We start from the raw sequence: 18,319 nt of genomic DNA, 5'->3' as shown, positions 1-18,319 counted from the left end.
AGGGTGTTTAAGTCTTCACTGCATTTAGTTGTTAGGTTTTGGATGTGAGCATCCCAGATGAGATGTTCATCGAAAATAAGTCCTAAGAATTTGGTTTGTTTTGGAAATTTGATTGTTTGATTGTTTAGCTGGAGGATTGGGGAGGAGGGTTTCATGTTTTTATGTTTGAGTACTATTCCTGTTGTTTTTTCTGAGTTAAGGGAGAAGCCCCATTTGTCAGCCCATGGTTGTATTTTATTAAGAGATTTTTTGAGTAAATTTGGACCATTTTCATGCTTTTAGTGCGGATCCAGAGGGCTCCGTCATCCGCAAATTTTTATGTGTTTACTTTAGGGGATAGGCCCTCGAATAGATCGTTTATCATTATATTGAAGAGGGTGGGGCTGAGGATACTGCCCTGTGGAGTGCCATTTTCTAGGGGACATTGGTTATTTTACGATTGTTTAGGAAGTCCTGGATGTAGTTTATTTATTAGTCATGTTTGTCAGTTTCAAGTATCTATATACTAAACCTAGCCATCTCAACTGTAAATCGTCTCATCTCAGTTTCTCAGTGTAATAATTGTTTCTTCCTATTGTTATTTTTGTAATTTCTAAAAATTGTCTTCTCATCATACATCATTCATTACACTTACATTAATTCTTTCTTTTTTTTAAACTTTCCTTTAAGACCCCTAATCCCCTAAAGCTCTACCCCTTTCATTTCTACTACCTCTACTCCAGACCTTAATCTCTCCTTTAGGTGAGTTCATAATGCCAGACAGGTAAATGCCGCGTGTTGTTTTAACTAATTGTAGGGGAACTGGGTTGTAGGGGAAATGGGATGTAGGGGTTTTGGAAGATAACCGGTGTAGCTGGTGTTGGTTTATTATCAACTATAATCGCCGCGCCTATCGTACTTGGTATGGAAGTAGCAGCTGGAGTCCCAGGACTGGCAGGAATAGCGATAAAACTTATTTCTCGTAAGTTGCAAAAGAAATCATTAAAACATGATAATATTCAGATACTCGCCGAAGCAAAGTTGAACAGCACTGAGGATCATATTTCAACAGCACTGGCTGATTGTAAGATATCCGAGAAGGAGTTTCGTTTAGTGTTGTCAGAACTAACCAAATACAATGCAATGAAGCAGGAGATTTGATCCAATTCTCGTAAGACCAGTGGTATTTGCGAAGACGAGAAAAAAAAGTTCATAGAACAGGGGAGACAACAAGCGCGTCAATTATTCCGTGCCAAAACCAAAGAACTGGTTGGAGATTAAATATAGATTGTTTACTATCATTGGATCACATTTAAACGAATGCTTACATTAGTAAAAATGTTGAATATCACTTTGTTCAAAATAATGGTATGTCTATGAGAAATAATAGAGAATATTTTCATTACAATTTAGTATAGTCTCATGACGTTCGTTGAATCGCATCATCATTTTGACATAAAAAAAATCCCTCTGTAGTGGTGGTGTAGGTATATAAATCTGGCTCTTGTGGGGTTTTGGTAAAACTGTCATTGTCTATAAAAAATTATATCATAGAAGCATTGATTGGCTCCAGGTGGTGGTGAACTAGAGTCAATTTAGCTTAATCTCATGACGATCATTGAATCACATCATCATTTTGACATTAAAAATTCCCCCTGTAGTAGCAGTATAGGTATATAAATCTGGCTCCAGTGGGGTTGCGGTAGGACTGTCATTGTCTATACTACTAAGGTTGAAGCCTGATGAAATTATTTCTTCATAAATTAGGTGTACTACTGAGACTTGTTGTCCTGTTTTTATACATTTGAAAAAAGTTGAATGAATGTTATCAGACTATGTTAGGTCAATATTTGTCCAAGTGTAATTGATTTAACACTATTGGCAGTCATGATACATAGAGGCGTCTGTCAGTGATCATTTTTATTATAATAAAATCTGTTTCAGACCAAGCAAATGATTGAGAAACTCCAAGTCCTTGTGTCTTCTGAAGGAAGGTTCAAAAACATGCGAGAAGCTCTTCATAGGTATGTCATTTTATGTGTGTTTCTGCTTTTGTTTGTTTGTGTAGTCCAATGTTTAATGTGTTATCTGTTGATACAACTCAAAACTTCTGGGAATCACTTTGTACTTTGTATTCTGAATTCTGAATGAATAATTATGTTTTTGTTGTGTTCATTGTAATTCTGGGGGCACAGGTGGCACAGGTGGCCCAGTCGTCTAAGGTACCACGATATAACTGGAAAACTGTTAAAAGCAGCATTAAAAGCCCAACTTATGCATTGTAATTCCTGCTTTCTGATTAGCTGAATTGGTCACATGTTTATTGCATTTATTTTCCAATGAACATAAACAATTTAGCCATGAAGTAGACCTCTATCATCACTAGGTATGGAAATGTTGGAGAATTCAAATTACTGATGAGTGAACTCACACCTGTGTCATCATGAAGTTATCAGACCTAGCAATATTTTAGTGCTATTTTTCAGTAGCAAACATATCAACAACAAAGCAATACCACCATCTCCCACAATCACTGCTCAAATACCAGCATCACACAATCCTATGAAGTTTTGTTTGACATTCCTAGCCTTTTTTTAGGTACTTTCTTTGTGGGCATGTCAAGTTATGTGGAAATATGTAATAATCACCTCATTCATGTCACGCATCAGTATGTATTCCTATACCTGGAATGTTTATCAATCCAACCATATTTGTCTGCTTTGATTTAAATAATTGATTTTGATTAAACTATTATTGGTATCACATGTTTTCATTGTCAAATTAAATTATAAGGATTGACTGTATTTTAGGAGGTTCATTGAGGTATGAATTGTAAAGCCGATGTGGAGACTTTAGAACAAATATCTGTAGCTTTATGATTAAACTTACTCCATATGGTCTGTGGAGGAAAGTATTGATTATGATCCATGAACAAATACTTCATCCTTATTATTACATATACCAAAACAAAAGCTGCAAGCAGCATATTTATAATTAATATAAATGATTCATGTGTTTAAAATCTTTGTTAACACCCACACAGTAAGGAGAATAATATCAACAAGCATGTTAGTGAAGTCTTTGAATGGAATTTAGAAGTGATACACGTAAGGAAGAGAATTTGTGGATGTATACATCTTTATTATGAGGAACAATGTTTCTGAGTAAATACTTATTCCTTCACCTGATGAAGGAGTATATACATTAATTACAATGCCATGACAGTTTGGGACCCATATTCTTTGTGTATTCTTTGTTGAGCAGAGCTCTGCACTATTACATGTTGAGGCACAGAATGTGATAACATCTTCGACTCATCTTGCATCATTCTACAATTATGGTACTGTGGTTCTGATATTCAAATCCTCAAATCCTTCCAAATTTTGTAGGGGTATTCATCAGCAAAGAGCCACAAGAGACTAATTACAAATTTATTTACAAGAACAGAATAACAAAATCTTAAATAAATATAGCTGAGTATAACATCGGAGAAGGCGTTTCCCCCCAATTCCCACCAGGACCCTCCCATCACCACTGACTTGATTAAGTTGCTGAAGTCGTCCATGGTTCAGTCCATGCAAACCTCAATCACAGCATTGGTTGATAAATCTCCTTAAACTTTTATGGATCATTGTATAAAAATCCATGTCGGAATCTATCACCAATCTACGACAACAGGCTGCATCTCCAGACATTCAACTTGCTGATCTGTCAAACCACGCCTCTTTTCCCCACTCAGATTGCTGATTGCTGTAATAGCCAGGGATCAGGGAAGTCAATTTTGAGGTGGTTATCCCAGATATGTCAGAAAAACAACGATTGTCTGTTGCACCATGATACTTGTTTTTCTGTGCAGCCTCGTATTCCCGCCCACATGCCCATTGTTTACATGCAAGACAATTTGCTGTTTGCAGCTCAATGTGTGCAACTGAGGCTAAGAAATAAGAAATATGTGCCAGAGGCTACTGTTACACTCAAGGACTGCATGATTTCTGAAGGCATGGATCAAGAAGAGACCAGCGTTTAGTCTAACTATTTTGCCACAGGGGCCTGTCATGTCCTACTCCCTCTCCAAGTATCATACACTGATCTCCAATTGGAAATGCCACTCTCTATGACACTTGATCAAGTTGGGTTTGCTCATTCCACCTTGAGAGCATCCCCTCTCTGTGCAAGTTTGGATGTGCAGCCAGCTCCAACACAGATATGCCACCTGCTGGCTTAAGTTAGATAAAGGATATCTGAGCCCATGAAGGAGTCAGTTTTATCCCAACCACAATATTGGCGATGTTTGGCAAGACTAACTTGACTGATTCTAAACATCAACCAGAGTACCCACTAGCTTTTGAAACTGTCGTGTCAGTCCTGGTGGACTGGCAACTCTAAAAATTACCAGTCCCCCCTAATTTTTGCCAGTCCCCACTATCAACAAATAAAAAAATGTATGAAAATTATTTGGTTTTAATTCTTTCAACATCATGTTCAGTGCAAAGATGTCATCTCTGAAGTAACTTAGTTAGATCTATATGTCATTCACACAAACTTCAGTCACAATTTTCTCTCTTTTTTTTTAATATTTTGAGACAAAGTCACTACAAATGGATATTTAACCTAGAAGTAGACAAGGGGAAACCCTGATGGTAACAGACAAGCTGACTTTGTTAAAAAAATGTACTTAATTGAATATCACCAATGTTTTGTTCAACAACAAAGATATAAGGTACTTTATTTGCCGGTCCACAGGGACTGGCAGTCACATGAATTACCTGTCCATGCCTAATTTTACCGGTAAAAATCACCTTTTGAAGTCATGTCAACTGGAAGAAGTCGAAGAGCCTGGCACTTTCCCAAAGTGGAATTTGTATGTTGTTCTGCTTGAATGGAAGCATCATGTGAGCTTATACATAAGGCAACTCTTTTGCAAACCTCCAAGAAGTCTGCCTTTAAGCTTTTTATTGCAACAGTGGCTGGAGTGTCAGAGTTCCATGCCATTGACTTTTCTCACTCACTCATGCACCAGATTTGAGTCGAATCACTCTGCAGGCTCCCCCAGAGTTCAATGGCAAAAATCAGATCATGATAGTTATTGCCTTTGGTGTATGTTTTTGGACATGGTGCACTGTATCCCCAAATGTGACAGAATTTCTAGATAATCTCTCTTGATACAAGGATGACTTTTCACATCTATCATAAGGTGGATAAATATTTTGATTGAGTTAAAAAGTTGATGTCTTTATGACCCTTGTTTGGTCTTTTGAACCTAGTGGCAATTTCTTGGAAATGTTGACAATTTGAATACAGTATTTAGTGATGACAATGTTATCTACTTTGAAAGCCACCATCAAAAAATTTTATTTCAGAGAGGTAGGTTAATGGCCATTTGTTAAGTAAACAATGCTGTTGGCAACATGATAAACTTGTCCTCTCAAAAAGTGTTTATCATGGAGTTAGAATGGACACAATCTTCAAACAATTGGATCAAGCATAAGTTTTTCAAGTTCCCTAATGATAAAATCCATGTAGCAAGATTAAAAGTGGATTCAGCAATAAATCAGTGTTGATGACATTATTAGCATCAGACTGTATATTTCAATGCTATGTAGACCACCCTTGGTTGCTGTTGATCGTAAGTTCATTTTATATTTTCGTTACTTCTCAATGCGCTTATACTAGTGCTAAGTCAAATCTGTCACACTCTAGTTATTATACCCCCGTTTACGAAGTAAATCGGGGGTATATAGCGTTCCGTTGGTCCGTCCTTCCATCCGTCCTTCCGTCCGAGCTTTTGTACGGCCCATAACTTTTAAACCATGCACCCTAGCTGCACCAAACTTGCTACACACATTTTCCACAATGAGTACATGTGCCTTTTGCTAGTTTAGATTCTGAACTTTTTAATTTTTGCCATTTCCATGGAAACATTAAGAAACTTAAACTTTTAGGGTGGGTGTTTTGTACGGCCTATATCTTTTTAACCATGCACCCTAGCTTCACCAAACTTTCTACACACATTAACCACAATGAGTACTTGTGCCTTTTGCTAGTTTGAAGATTCTGAATTTTGAATTTTTGCCGTTTCCATGGAAACATTAGGAACTTAAACTTTTAGGGTGGGTATTTTGTACGGCCCATAACTTTTTAACCATGCACCCTAGCTTCACCATACTTGCTACACACATTTACCACAATGAGTACTTGAGCCTTTTGCTAGTTTGAAGATTCTGAATTTTTTTATTTTTGCCGTTTCCATGGAATCATGGTGAACATGGTGAAACATAAATTTTGGGTAGAGTTTTTGTACGATCCATGTTTACAATATTATGTATTCTAGCTTCAGCAAACTTGCTACATTAACCGCTATGATTGTTTTTTATCTTTTATAACATTCTGAAAGTTTTGTCTATTGCTGTTTCCTTGGAAACATGATGGAATTTAGAAATTTTGATGACTGGTTTTGTATAGCTAATATATTTTAAAAAATTGTTTCCACACATGTAGATCATCATAAGTATCTGTGCTTTGTGATAGATTGAATTTATGAATTCTTTACCATATCTGTTCAGGCTAGATGGAAATTATTAATTTATTGATTTTCTTATATGATACGTTCCATTTTTTATGTGTTTTTATATCAACAATTTTTGTTCCTTTTGATCATTCTTCAATCAAATTTTTATTCAAAGGTGTTCATGGTGATCTACTTCCTCGTAGTGAACACTGGTAACCTGGGAGATGGGGGGAGGGGGGGGGGGGGGGGCAATTGTCACTGGAAATCAATCTTAGTTTTTAAAACATTGAAGTTAAAATCAGTTAGAAATATGTAATATTTCATTAATTAACAAACTATTTACTTTTTGTTGTTGACCAGCGGGGATAACGGGGGTATGTGAGCTTTGCTCACTTCTTTCTTGTTGTGATGTCCGTCGAAAACAGGTTTTTGTACAGTCTAATTATATTTATTATTCATGTATAAATTGTTCTTGTCAGGACATGGCTGAAATATTGCAGATGTGATGTTAAATTTGAGCTCATTCACTCACTCCATGGCTGAAGACACACCTATTCATTTCATTATGTTATATATATAATATCTGCTATTATGTCACATAAACTTATTATGAAATATGATATACAGGTGTACAATGAAATCCATAAGGTTAGGGGTAGACTAACACTTTATCTCTGAAAATATATAATTGAAGAAAGCAACTACATTTAAATTGAAAAGCCGACCCAGTGAGATGGGAGATTCAGAATTCTTGATTTGTTTCTAGACAGTAAGGGTTGGACAGAAAGAAAAATAGTATGAGACTAAGTTAGGGTATGAATCTATGTATTGTCATGGTATTTCTGAACTTTGGATATGATGCACATTCATGACCCCAAGATGATAAAAGAGACAGGGGTGAGGGAACATGAGGTCAAGATTTAATCATTCATGCCTTGTGGGTGGATGGTTTTTAGTTCCAATATCCATTTGAGTTTTGTGGACTATTGTTTGGCCATACCAGACTCAGGAGTTAGGGATTGGTTACCCAAAGAAGTGCCTCCCCTTTGAAGTTCTATCCTGATTTGGACTTCTTCAGAGGTAGTAGTTAACAACGTACCCCATTAAACATGACTGCTTTCTAATGACTGTTTACCGTTTAATTTCCCATATACACATACAGCAGCAGCATGTAAATCAGAGTATTCATACCAATATGCCAATAGTGTTTACATACCAGATTATTAAAAAAATTATGTTTCTCTTTTTGGGAGATAATAAATACATTTTTTGATAAAGACAATTGAAAATATTTTAGTGTTATGTATAATAAAAAATGTGCACAGAGATTTCCGAAGTTGTTACATTTTCTCTTTTGGAAAAATAAGAATTCTTCAATAAGAGCACATGGAAAATCAGATAGGAAAATTAAACTTAATCTTTTGTATTTGCAAACAGAGTATGGAAAGATAACCAATAAGAAAAAAACTAGTTTTGTTGCTTAAAAAAAGCTTACATTTTTATTGAATAGAATTCTAAAATTTCTCTTTGATTTTGTGTGAAATGAAGACATTTAATTTTTCTACTCATTTTGTATATATATTGTTTTGCTATCAAAACTATTGTATTCAAAGGATTGTTATTTTTACCTTCGCTCAATGATATTAAGTCATATTGGCATATATACTGAAAGAAACATCACCATAGATAGACATATGAGAAACCTTATTTGCTGTAAACATACTTTGAGACATATTAAAAAGATGAAACATGGCAAAACTGATCATCAAGGTTGAAATTAAAGTGTCAAATGTTCTTAAAGTGAAACACAACACTAGTCTCTGAGGAAATGGCATCATAAGTCAGTATCTCAATGTGCATTGATGACTGCCATGCAACGTCGATACATGGAATGGATGAGGCGGTTGATGAAGGCCATAGGCACTTGAGCCCACACTCTGAGGAACACCTGATGCAGTTCAGCTGCAGTTGTTGGCCTTGCTCGGACGTCATTCAGGCGGCTATGAATCTCCTCCCACAGGTGCTCAATGGGATTTACATTGGGACTGAGGGCAGGCCACTGCATGGTTCTGATGCGATTCTGCTGGAGGAAGTCTCTTGTTGCTCTCGCAGTGTGGGCACAGGTGTAATCATGCTGAAACTCGTGGTTGCAGTGACGTGCCAAATGAGGTATGGCGTGTGGTCTCAAGACTTGATCAAGTACCGAGCTGCTGTGACACCATTGCCTCTCCCTGGACCAATGTTCTGGAAGAAGCCAAGGCCGACCCTCTGTGCAAGACCAATTCCACCTCACACCATTATGCTCGGACCACCCAGAGAGATCTCTCAACAAAACAAGCATCCGAATAACGTTCCCCACGGCGTCACTAGACTCATCTGCTGTTGAGATACAGTAATGGCTCTCGTCTGAGAAGAGGACAGTTCTCCACTGCTGGTGCTGTGTTGCCCACTGAAGACGGTCCCCGCGATGACGAAGTGTCAAAATGGGTCCTCGGTGTGGCCTGTGACAGTGGAGGTGTCTGCTCGTCAATCGTGAAGCACGGTGTCCGCTATAATGTGTCGCTGGTGTGTCCCCATGTTCTGATGAGCAGTTTCCGCAGCAGTAACAAAGCAATCTTGAAGATGCTGTCGCACAATCTGACGATCCTGACGTCGGCTGGTGACCCTTGGACTTCCACTACGTGGTCTGTCATCTGTAGTGTTAGTGGTCTGGTACTGTTGCTGGAGCCTGTATATGGTCCTTTCAAGGACTTGAAATGCATTGGCTACTTCCCGGGTGGTTTGTCCAGCTTGCGATCGTCCAAAGGCTTGGTGTTGCTAATTTCAACGCATGTGCATTTCAATTTGCACGGTACTCACGTGCATCGGGTTACCATCGCCGTGATGCGTTTGGGTGATCAGATTTATTGTCATCTGCTTTGGTTTTTTTTATCCTGAATGGGTCCTCGGTGTGGCCTGTGACAGTGGAGGCGTCTGCTCGTCAAAAGTCGACGCATGGTGTCCACACTAATGTGTCGCTGGTGTGTACACATGGTATGTCGAGCAGTTTCCGCAGCAGTAACAAAGCGATCTTGAAGATTCTGTTGCAAATCTGACGATCCTTACGTCGGGTGGTGACCATTGGTCTTCCACTACGTGGTCGGTCATCTGTAGTGTTGGTGGTCTGGTACCTTTGCTGGAGTCTGTATATGGTCTTTACGTGGACTTGAAATGCATTGGCGACTTGCTGGTCGGTTTGTCCAGCTTGCAATCATCCAAGGGCTTGGTGTTGCTGATTTCTTGTCAATCTTGGCATGTGGTAGCAATTCAATAACGAATGAATGTTATCCGATCTGGGTGGATTTTTATAGGGCAAGAAATGGGGGAATGCATGTGCATTTCAATTTGCACGGAACTCACGTGTATCGGGTAACAATGGCCGTTGCCGTGATGCGTTTGGGTGATCGGTTTTATTGTCATCTGCTTTGGGTTTTGTTTATCCTGAATGGGTCTGTTGCACAATCTGACGATCCTGACGTCGGGTGGTGACCATTGGTCTTCCACTACGTGGTCGGTCATCTGTAGTGTTGGTGGTCTGGTACTGTAGCTGGAGCCTGTATATGCTCCTTACGTGGACTTGAAATGCATTGGCTACTTGCAGGGTGGTTTGTCCAGCTTGCAATCGTCCAAGGGCTTGGTGTCACTGATTTCTTGTCAATCTTAGCATGTGGTAGCAATTCAATAACGAATGAATGTTATCCGGTCTGAATGGATTTTTATAGGGCAAGAAATGGGGTAACGAATGTGCATTTCAATTTGCACAGAACTCATGTGCATCAGGTTACCATTGCCATTGCCGTGATGCGTTTGGGCGATCCGTTTTATTGTCACCTGCATTGGGTTTTTATGTCATCAAATTTCCTTTTTTTGGACAAGGTAATGTTAAATTTTAGAAACTTTGACAAAAATTACCCAGATATTTAAATGACAACTTTTCATGCAATGTTACCTGGGGTGATGTACTTTTTGCGGTTCAGTATATTTGCATATCTCATCAACATATTTGCAGTGTGTAGTGCATTTGTAGTGCATGGATGTGCCATAAGATTTACAATAACCCAATCAGTCTCATTCCTTATGCAATGGCCATGACGTTAAAGAAGTTTTATATTCAATAAGGATTAACAAAAAACCTGCTTTCCTTCTTTGTTACCAATAATGATAATTATGTTAAAAAGGGAGATTGGGGGTCTGCATTAACTATGCACAGAAAAGTCACTCTTTGTTTCTGACAGTATCTAACAGTGGATGTCCTAATACTTAAAAACTTTCTGAAATTCAGCAAAATTACATATATGACCTTTATCTGTTAGATCATTAATGTCATCTACTCTTTTACTTTCGCATTGAGGGTAGAACACAGTTACAGACAATTGTGCAAACATAACATGGTGTCTGAAGTTGGATAGCAAATTGTAGTAAATATGGGACATTTAAAGCCAACTTTCGAAATTTTCCTTTCATAACGGTAACTTAGCAGAAACTTGGAGAAGATGGGAACAAACCATGAAACTGTATCTAAGTTTGGGAATGTCTAAGCAAAAGACGTGAACAATGTGATGCATTTCTGTATATCATTGAGCAAGATGGAAGAGACATATTTAACACTTTCAAATTAGGGCAGAGTGATATTAACAAGATACAACCATTATTTCAGAAATTCCATGGTTATTGTACCCCAAAACAGAATGTGACAATAGAGAGACATCAATTCAATACAAGATTTCAAGGGAAACAATAAAGTGTTGACAAATATCTAACAGAGTTGAAAACCATACTAAAGGGATGCATGTTTGGGACACTGCAAGATCAACTCATTAAAGATAGGATAGTGTGTGAGACAAACTCAGAGAGAGTTTGTGCAGAAACAACAAAAACATGATGTAGGTAAAGATATATTTATTTACAACATTTTGGAGAATTGAGGGGGCTACTTCGGTTGCTGGAGGGTCGCCAACCCTGGGTATGTTAGATATGAAGGATAGGTGTCCTCCCATTAGTTAGACAGCCAGTTGTTAGACACCTTAAAATAACAACTTTTCTGGTTGAGTGCACAACAAAGTGCAATGCTGTTACCTTGATCGATAATGGAATAACCCATAGCTAAACAACAAGATATAACAAAACAAAAAGACGTGTTAAGTCAGATGTACTTATTTTATAAACGTTCATCTCAGATTTGGCTGTAACTTCAGATGTATATACACATATATTAAATTTAGTCATGATATGTACACAACGTCATACTCGGTTCATCCTGTTTTTAGGCAAGTTTCAGGAGGTGGCCCACAGCATCTAAAAACTGAACTGGAGTCTTCTGACCAAGGCGTAGTTGGTCTTTCAATCTGATGATCCGGTTGTCGATCTCGCGATACACTCGCTTGCGGCTGGGTGGTGCTGCTCCAAAGTTGACCTGGACGAGTTTGCTTCTTTCCACATGTTCAATACGCCTGATGACCTCTATAAACCGGAAGATATTGGGATGGCGATGAGGCAGGGACTGGTTCAACCGGCAGTGAAAACCTTCCAGACTGTTGTTGGTGCGTGGCCCTTCAGTTTCATGGTGATTCCACAGGGGCAGCGGAAACCTTGCATCATCATCCACCCAGTTGATAAACATGTAGTCTTTGAAATCTTCAATGCGACGACCATCAGGGGAAGAGTTCATTACATCCAGCCATACATGGAGAAGGAAGGCAGAATGGGTATCTTGTTGTCATCTTCTTGTGCTAGCTGGTCATTGTAGAGGGAGTGCATCTTGGTTGTTTCTTCACGGGCGCGCTTTCGAAGTGTGCTGAGGAACTTGAGTTTGTTGACATGTTCTGGTGGATGGTTGTGCTCAGTCTGGTTCCGGAGGAAGTCGTCATTTGTTGTGCATCTACCAGTGCAGGTCTTGATAACACACCTCCAGTGGGTGCTGGTCTGTCTTTCTCGATTTCGGTTGTAGAGATATTCATCCAGAAGAATCTGAGGTGTGCCTCTCTGTGACATAATATATTACACTTTCCTTAACCCAGCCATTCTGATAATGCTACCATGATCTGCCAGTAATGATATTTATATCACAGTTGGTAAAACTGATTAGACTCTGACAAATTGATAGTAAAAGATTAATTGTTTTATATTGAGAATGTTATTATAACAAGCAGCTAGCTAAGTGCAAGTGTAACTTGAGTAGTAGTCTAGTTGAGAAGTTCTTCATTTTCCACAAGCTTTAAAGATCAAACACTACATATTGGATTAACATAATAACTTATAATCAGAGTACAACATGCAACTGGAGTAGCAACTGGAGTAGCAATCTAGTAAATAACTATAACAATAAATTAGTAGAAAATAAGTAGAGAAAGATCAAACAATGAACCTTGAGACATGCCTAATTAGTTCACTGAGTAGGACTGTACCATTGTTGTGGGTACTGCCCTAATTAATCCCCTACTTCAGTGTCTGACAACTGGCTGTCTAACTAATGGGAGATAACCAAAGGATAACCTGCAGGTCGTGGACCCGCGGTTAGGAACGGCGAGGACCTAATGGTGGGATTAGTTTCCCTGGGGTCGTGGCCCCGGACATCCCTATGGACAGTTCCTGGTCGGGAAGCCCATGTAGATAGTGTCCTGCCGTATGAAATGGGGGCTAGTCAGCTCATTTTGTGCTTCCGTACTCGCGATTAAAAGAACTGAATGAGCTGAAAGCCAAAAGGAGGTTAGCAACCGAGAGCCCCCAAGGAACAGTAGGGATATATATGTAAGATGTAAGGAGAAAAAAACATGAAATATATGTGAAAATTACCAACGTTCGAGTTGCAGTGATGCATTTTACACCTAAGTATACTTGAACTAAAAGCAGTTAGGTAATAAACGACAATGGTATGGCATCCTTCATGACATAAATAAGGTAGTACATGTGAACCAGGACAAGAGTCCTCAAACTGAGTACATGGTAACCAGAGTCACTGGCTCTATGCGAAGAGTTCCACGATAGCATCCAATCACTGTTAAAACCAAGTGTCAAAGTCAGTGTGCACAGTTGGACTCGGTACAGTATATGGCAGTAGTCACGTGCTCAGCATGGCTACTATCCGAGTCTGTAGTTTTCCAGCACCACTACTACGCAAGAGTACAGTTTATGTCCCATTGTACGAGATACAATAGGATTAAGTTGCGCACCACAGAGTCACAGATTGCAACATAAATAGCACAAGTCACATTGCACTGGAATCACGAGACTGAACGTCACATTAGATGGGGTAAGTTACTATGCAGATTGCACTCTGTTGGTTAAACATTATACGTTACACAATGAAATCTGTGCTTGTCTCAAGGTATCTTTGGGGGTTCGTATGTACCTGGTGAAGCAGTCTGAACTCCACCTCCCCAGGGTTTTGATGAGATGGTCCTCCATTCTCACTTGTGCAGCCGTGGTACGATAACCATAAACAGTTTGCTTCTCGCTTGGCCTCCTATGCTGAGAAAGGTCAACCCATCAGGTGGGATATGCCTGATCAAAGAATTCTCACTAGGTGCTCTACAAGAACCTCCAAGTCGTGCCAAATTTGCCATAGTGTGACACACGATAGTGACCAAGTGGGATCGGACAGTAAACTCATACCAAGCCGGCAGCCGGCGGCCATCTTGGCCAGCGACTGACCCCCCCAGGGCCACCCCCAAGGACAAACCAAACTTGATAAGTGCCTTTACTATCTCCCTCTCCCCTCTATTCTTTCTAGATTACTTGGTAACTGTTGTATTTATATATTTTCTCTCATATATCTAATTGATAGTACCTATTCTAACCCTGTGTTATATTGCCATCACTTTGCTTATATCAATCATGTCATCAAACACACCCCCACCTACATCCCCCCACACAGACTCCATATTCACAACACCCATACACTCAGACACCCATTTCCCGGGACTCACACCCACCCACAACCAAAATCCTATCCCCTTTGATTTCGGAATAGACTTTCAAGAATTTTCTTTCAATCAACCCCACAGCAGCATCACATCCCCCAACAACCAACCCCAAATTCCCCCCCACCATCCCCAAACACAGCAAACCAAAAACAAAACAGCCCCCAAACCCCCATCTCCAAAACCCACAAAACGACCACACCAATCCCCAGCAGAATCTTCACTCACAACAAAGAAAACATGTGCCAAGCAAACACCTCCAACCACCTCAACATCTGAACAGTCTCCAGCAACAGAACAAAACAAACTTATATTACTGGCATTTTCAACAAACACCACACCACTCAACGACACCTTCTCAAACAATAAATTCGTTCCTCTGCCTGAAAAAAGTACACATAACATACAAATACATAAACAGATGTGGCAGGGGGTTCAAAATCACCTTCCCTACACAAGACACACTCAATCAAGCACGCAGACAAACAATGATAGATGGTCTAAACATTACATGACAAACACCAAAATGGCTCACATCTATACAGGGGGTTATATACATAGACCATAGGGACACACAAGAAGACATACTAGAATACATCAAAACAGCAAATCAACTCCACACACAACCCCAAATCACAGACTACAAGAGCATCAATAACAGAACACCCATACCAGGCAGAACCACAACACAAACTATCTTCCTTACCTTCAAGAGCACCGCACTACCCACACACATTATTTTCGGAGCACTCAGGTACAAAATTAATCCAATAAGAAAAAACCCACCACAATGCAACATATGCCACTCTTACAATCACACTACAGCCACTTGCCGACAACCGTCCATGTGCCAGAAATGTGGGTCCCTCAGACACGAAACCCCAGAGTGCACATGGGCGGCCTACTGTATACAGTGCGAAGCCGAGGGTCATACAGCCACACAAAATACTTGCCCACTCAAACAACAACACATCCTCCGGCTCAACAAACACATCAAACAGGAACACCTACCCAAACCGGCCAGAATACTACAAACATATAACAGCCTTCCAGACTACGAAGATCTATCAGACACATCATCCTCCACATCATTACCTCCCCCTATTCCCCCCACCCAGACCCGACCCACCCAGCCCAAACATAAACAACTCTTTTCCACTCCAGTCCCAACCCACCAGACCCTCCTCCACCCAATAAACACCATCCCACCCACCCAAACAGTAAACACTGTCCCACCCCATACAGACAACTCAACTCAGGCACGCCCCCCTCAAACAGTACCCCCACCCACAACATACAACACCCTCCCCAAGGCCACCACCCCCCTGCTACCTAGAATTCCTGGCAGCAGTTCTCCTTATTAATAAACCCCACCCCCCAAAAAATCCACAACATAGCTTTGGTGTCTAACCTATACCAAAAACCATATCATCACTTCCAAACTGCCATAAGAGCTCTCAAATAAAAAGCTAAATTAGTCCCAAACCTCTCTTCCAAATCAGCCCCATAGCACCATGCATTTGGCCTTAACATCCCCACAAATCTACAAATCAGAACATGGTGTTTTTACAGTGGAATTGTAATGGTCTCAATACTAATGGGCATGAACTTAAGGCCCTCATCGCCCTAAACAAAATTGCCCCATATGTAATAGCAGTACAAGAAACAAAACAAATTGCCAGGCTACACTTTCATTCGACAAGATAGAGCCAGACCACCCAATAAACCAGGCCCCCCCCCATGGAGGACTAGGCCTGTTTATCAAAAATACTATCCAGTTCACAGAATTATCCATCCCCACTCCTAATCTAGAAGTCCTGGCGGCTAACATCACTATCAATGACACTAAAATAACTGTAATTAACTGCTACCACACCAAAACCAAACCGTTTAACCCTGAAGATTTAGAAACTCTCTCCGAATTCATAGGCCCAAATACCCTCATTCTAGGAGACTTTAATGCACATCACCCACTGTGGGGCACTAAAAATTATCAAGATAGATTTGGAAAATACATAATAGAATGGTTAGACACCAAAAATCTCATTAGCTTAAATGACAATAGAGCCACAAGATTCCCTACCAGCCACTTACAATCCCCCACTGCAGTGGACCTATCCATCACCACCCCCCAACTCTTCCAAAAACTCACATGGGACCCCCACAATGACACCTGGGGTAGTGATCATTTCCCCATAAAAATTTCTATAAATATCCTTCCTGACAAACCCCTATCTGACCCCAACTCCACTTCTGCCCCCCCCCCCCCCCCCCAAACAAACTAAATTCAACTTTACCAAAGCTGACTGGCAGGAGTTCAACATATTATGCAACCAAATAGACACCCACAACATACATAGTACTGACATCGACACCTTCAACACAAACCTCAGCAATACTCTATACAACATATCCATTAAATGCATTCCTACAATGTAAAATCATGGAAACAGTAATAAACAACAGACTAAAGCATAAAATACAAAACAATAGCCTTATAAAAGAGGACCAGAGTGGCTTTACAGCAAACAGACAGACCCTAGATCATATTTTAAATTTGGAACATGATGTCAGGACAGCTCAAGCACAAAAACAATACACTGTGGCCATTTTTATAGATTTTTCTAAAGCATTTGATATGGTTTGGCAACAAGGCCTAATTCAAAAATTAATAAATAAAACAATTGATGGGAGAATTCTAAATTTCATTCATTCTTTCTTAAACAACAGAAACATAACAGTAAAATCAAGCAACACCCTATCAGACCCCCATACTCTTGAAAATGGCACCCCCCAGGGAAGTATCCTGTCCCCCACCTTATTTAATCTAATGATTGATGACATATTCCCATCCACCCCAAAAAAGACCACCACAGCAAAATTCGCTGATGATATATCATTTTGGTCGTCATCAACATCCATAAAACAAATTGAAAATAGAATCAAACCAACTCTTGCGAAACTAGAAAACTGGGCTTCCCAATGGGGGTTCAAAATTAACACCAAAAAAACCATCGGCATTGTCTTCAAAAAAACCTTTATGACAAATTTAACACCCAAACTTACACTCCTTAAAGAAAATATTAAATTTCAAAAAGAAGCAAAATTCCTAGGAGTCACATTTGACCAACATCTTACATGGGCTCCCCACATCAATAACGTGGTCAACTCCTGCCAAAAAGATATTAATCTAATGAGAGCCATCAGCGGCTCTCACTGGGGAGCTGACAAACAAACATTATTAAACATATACAAAACCCTCATTCAAGCAAAAATAGATTATGCCGCTCCGGTTCTCCACTCTTTAACAGATAAACTGGAAAAAAAGCTCAATTCAATACAATATAAGGCCCTCAAGATAGCCCTGGGGACTAGAAATGGCACTTCCCTTAATACACTCCAAATCATCACAGGCATTACATCAATTCAACTGAAACGACATCAATCTATACTTAGTTACTGGGCTGGGGCACAACAAAACCCCATTTACAACGAAATACTCCATAAATACAAAAACTCAAGACCAGCTACCCTCAAAAAGTTCAAAAACAAGACAAACATAGCACCCTTCATAACACACCTGCAAAATCTCATTAAAACACACAATCTAGAACACATAACTCACTCACCCCCAGACAACTCATACATTCTTGACCTCCCCCCCCCCCCCCGAAACAGACATATCTCTAGCCATACTATTTAACAAGCATAACAAACTTACAAACTTAGAAAAGGGAACAATATCACTTAATTATATCCACAACAACTGGCCGGAACATACACACATCTATACAGATGCATCATACAACAGTAAAAACAAAAAAACAGGGCTGGGTGTCCAACACAACACAGCCCATACAAAGCACAAAGAAAT

The 18,319-nt window shown here is 39.7% G+C and overlaps 1 protein-coding gene across 2 annotated transcripts in view; it reads left to right on the top strand.

Annotated features, from left to right (window-relative positions):
• Positions 1-18,319, top strand: part of LOC124136483 (ras-specific guanine nucleotide-releasing factor 2-like) — a 977,843-nt gene that overhangs the window by 848,519 nt on the left and 111,005 nt on the right. For both annotated transcript variants that reach the window (XM_046502407.2, XM_046502406.2), the window contains one exon: positions 1,924-2,003. In XM_046502407.2, the coding sequence (XP_046358363.1) occupies positions 1,924-2,003 (80 nt within the window). The remainder of the gene's footprint in view (positions 1-1,923; positions 2,004-18,319) is intronic.

This window comes from Haliotis rufescens, unplaced genomic scaffold (genome assembly GCF_023055435.1).
Source record: "Haliotis rufescens isolate VD_foot unplaced genomic scaffold, xgHalRufe1.0.p SCAF_1, whole genome shotgun sequence".
Classification (NCBI taxonomy): domain Eukaryota; kingdom Metazoa; phylum Mollusca; class Gastropoda; order Lepetellida; family Haliotidae; genus Haliotis; species Haliotis rufescens.
The sequence above is the reverse complement of the archived record's forward strand: the minus strand, read 5'-3'. Positions and strand labels throughout refer to the sequence as shown.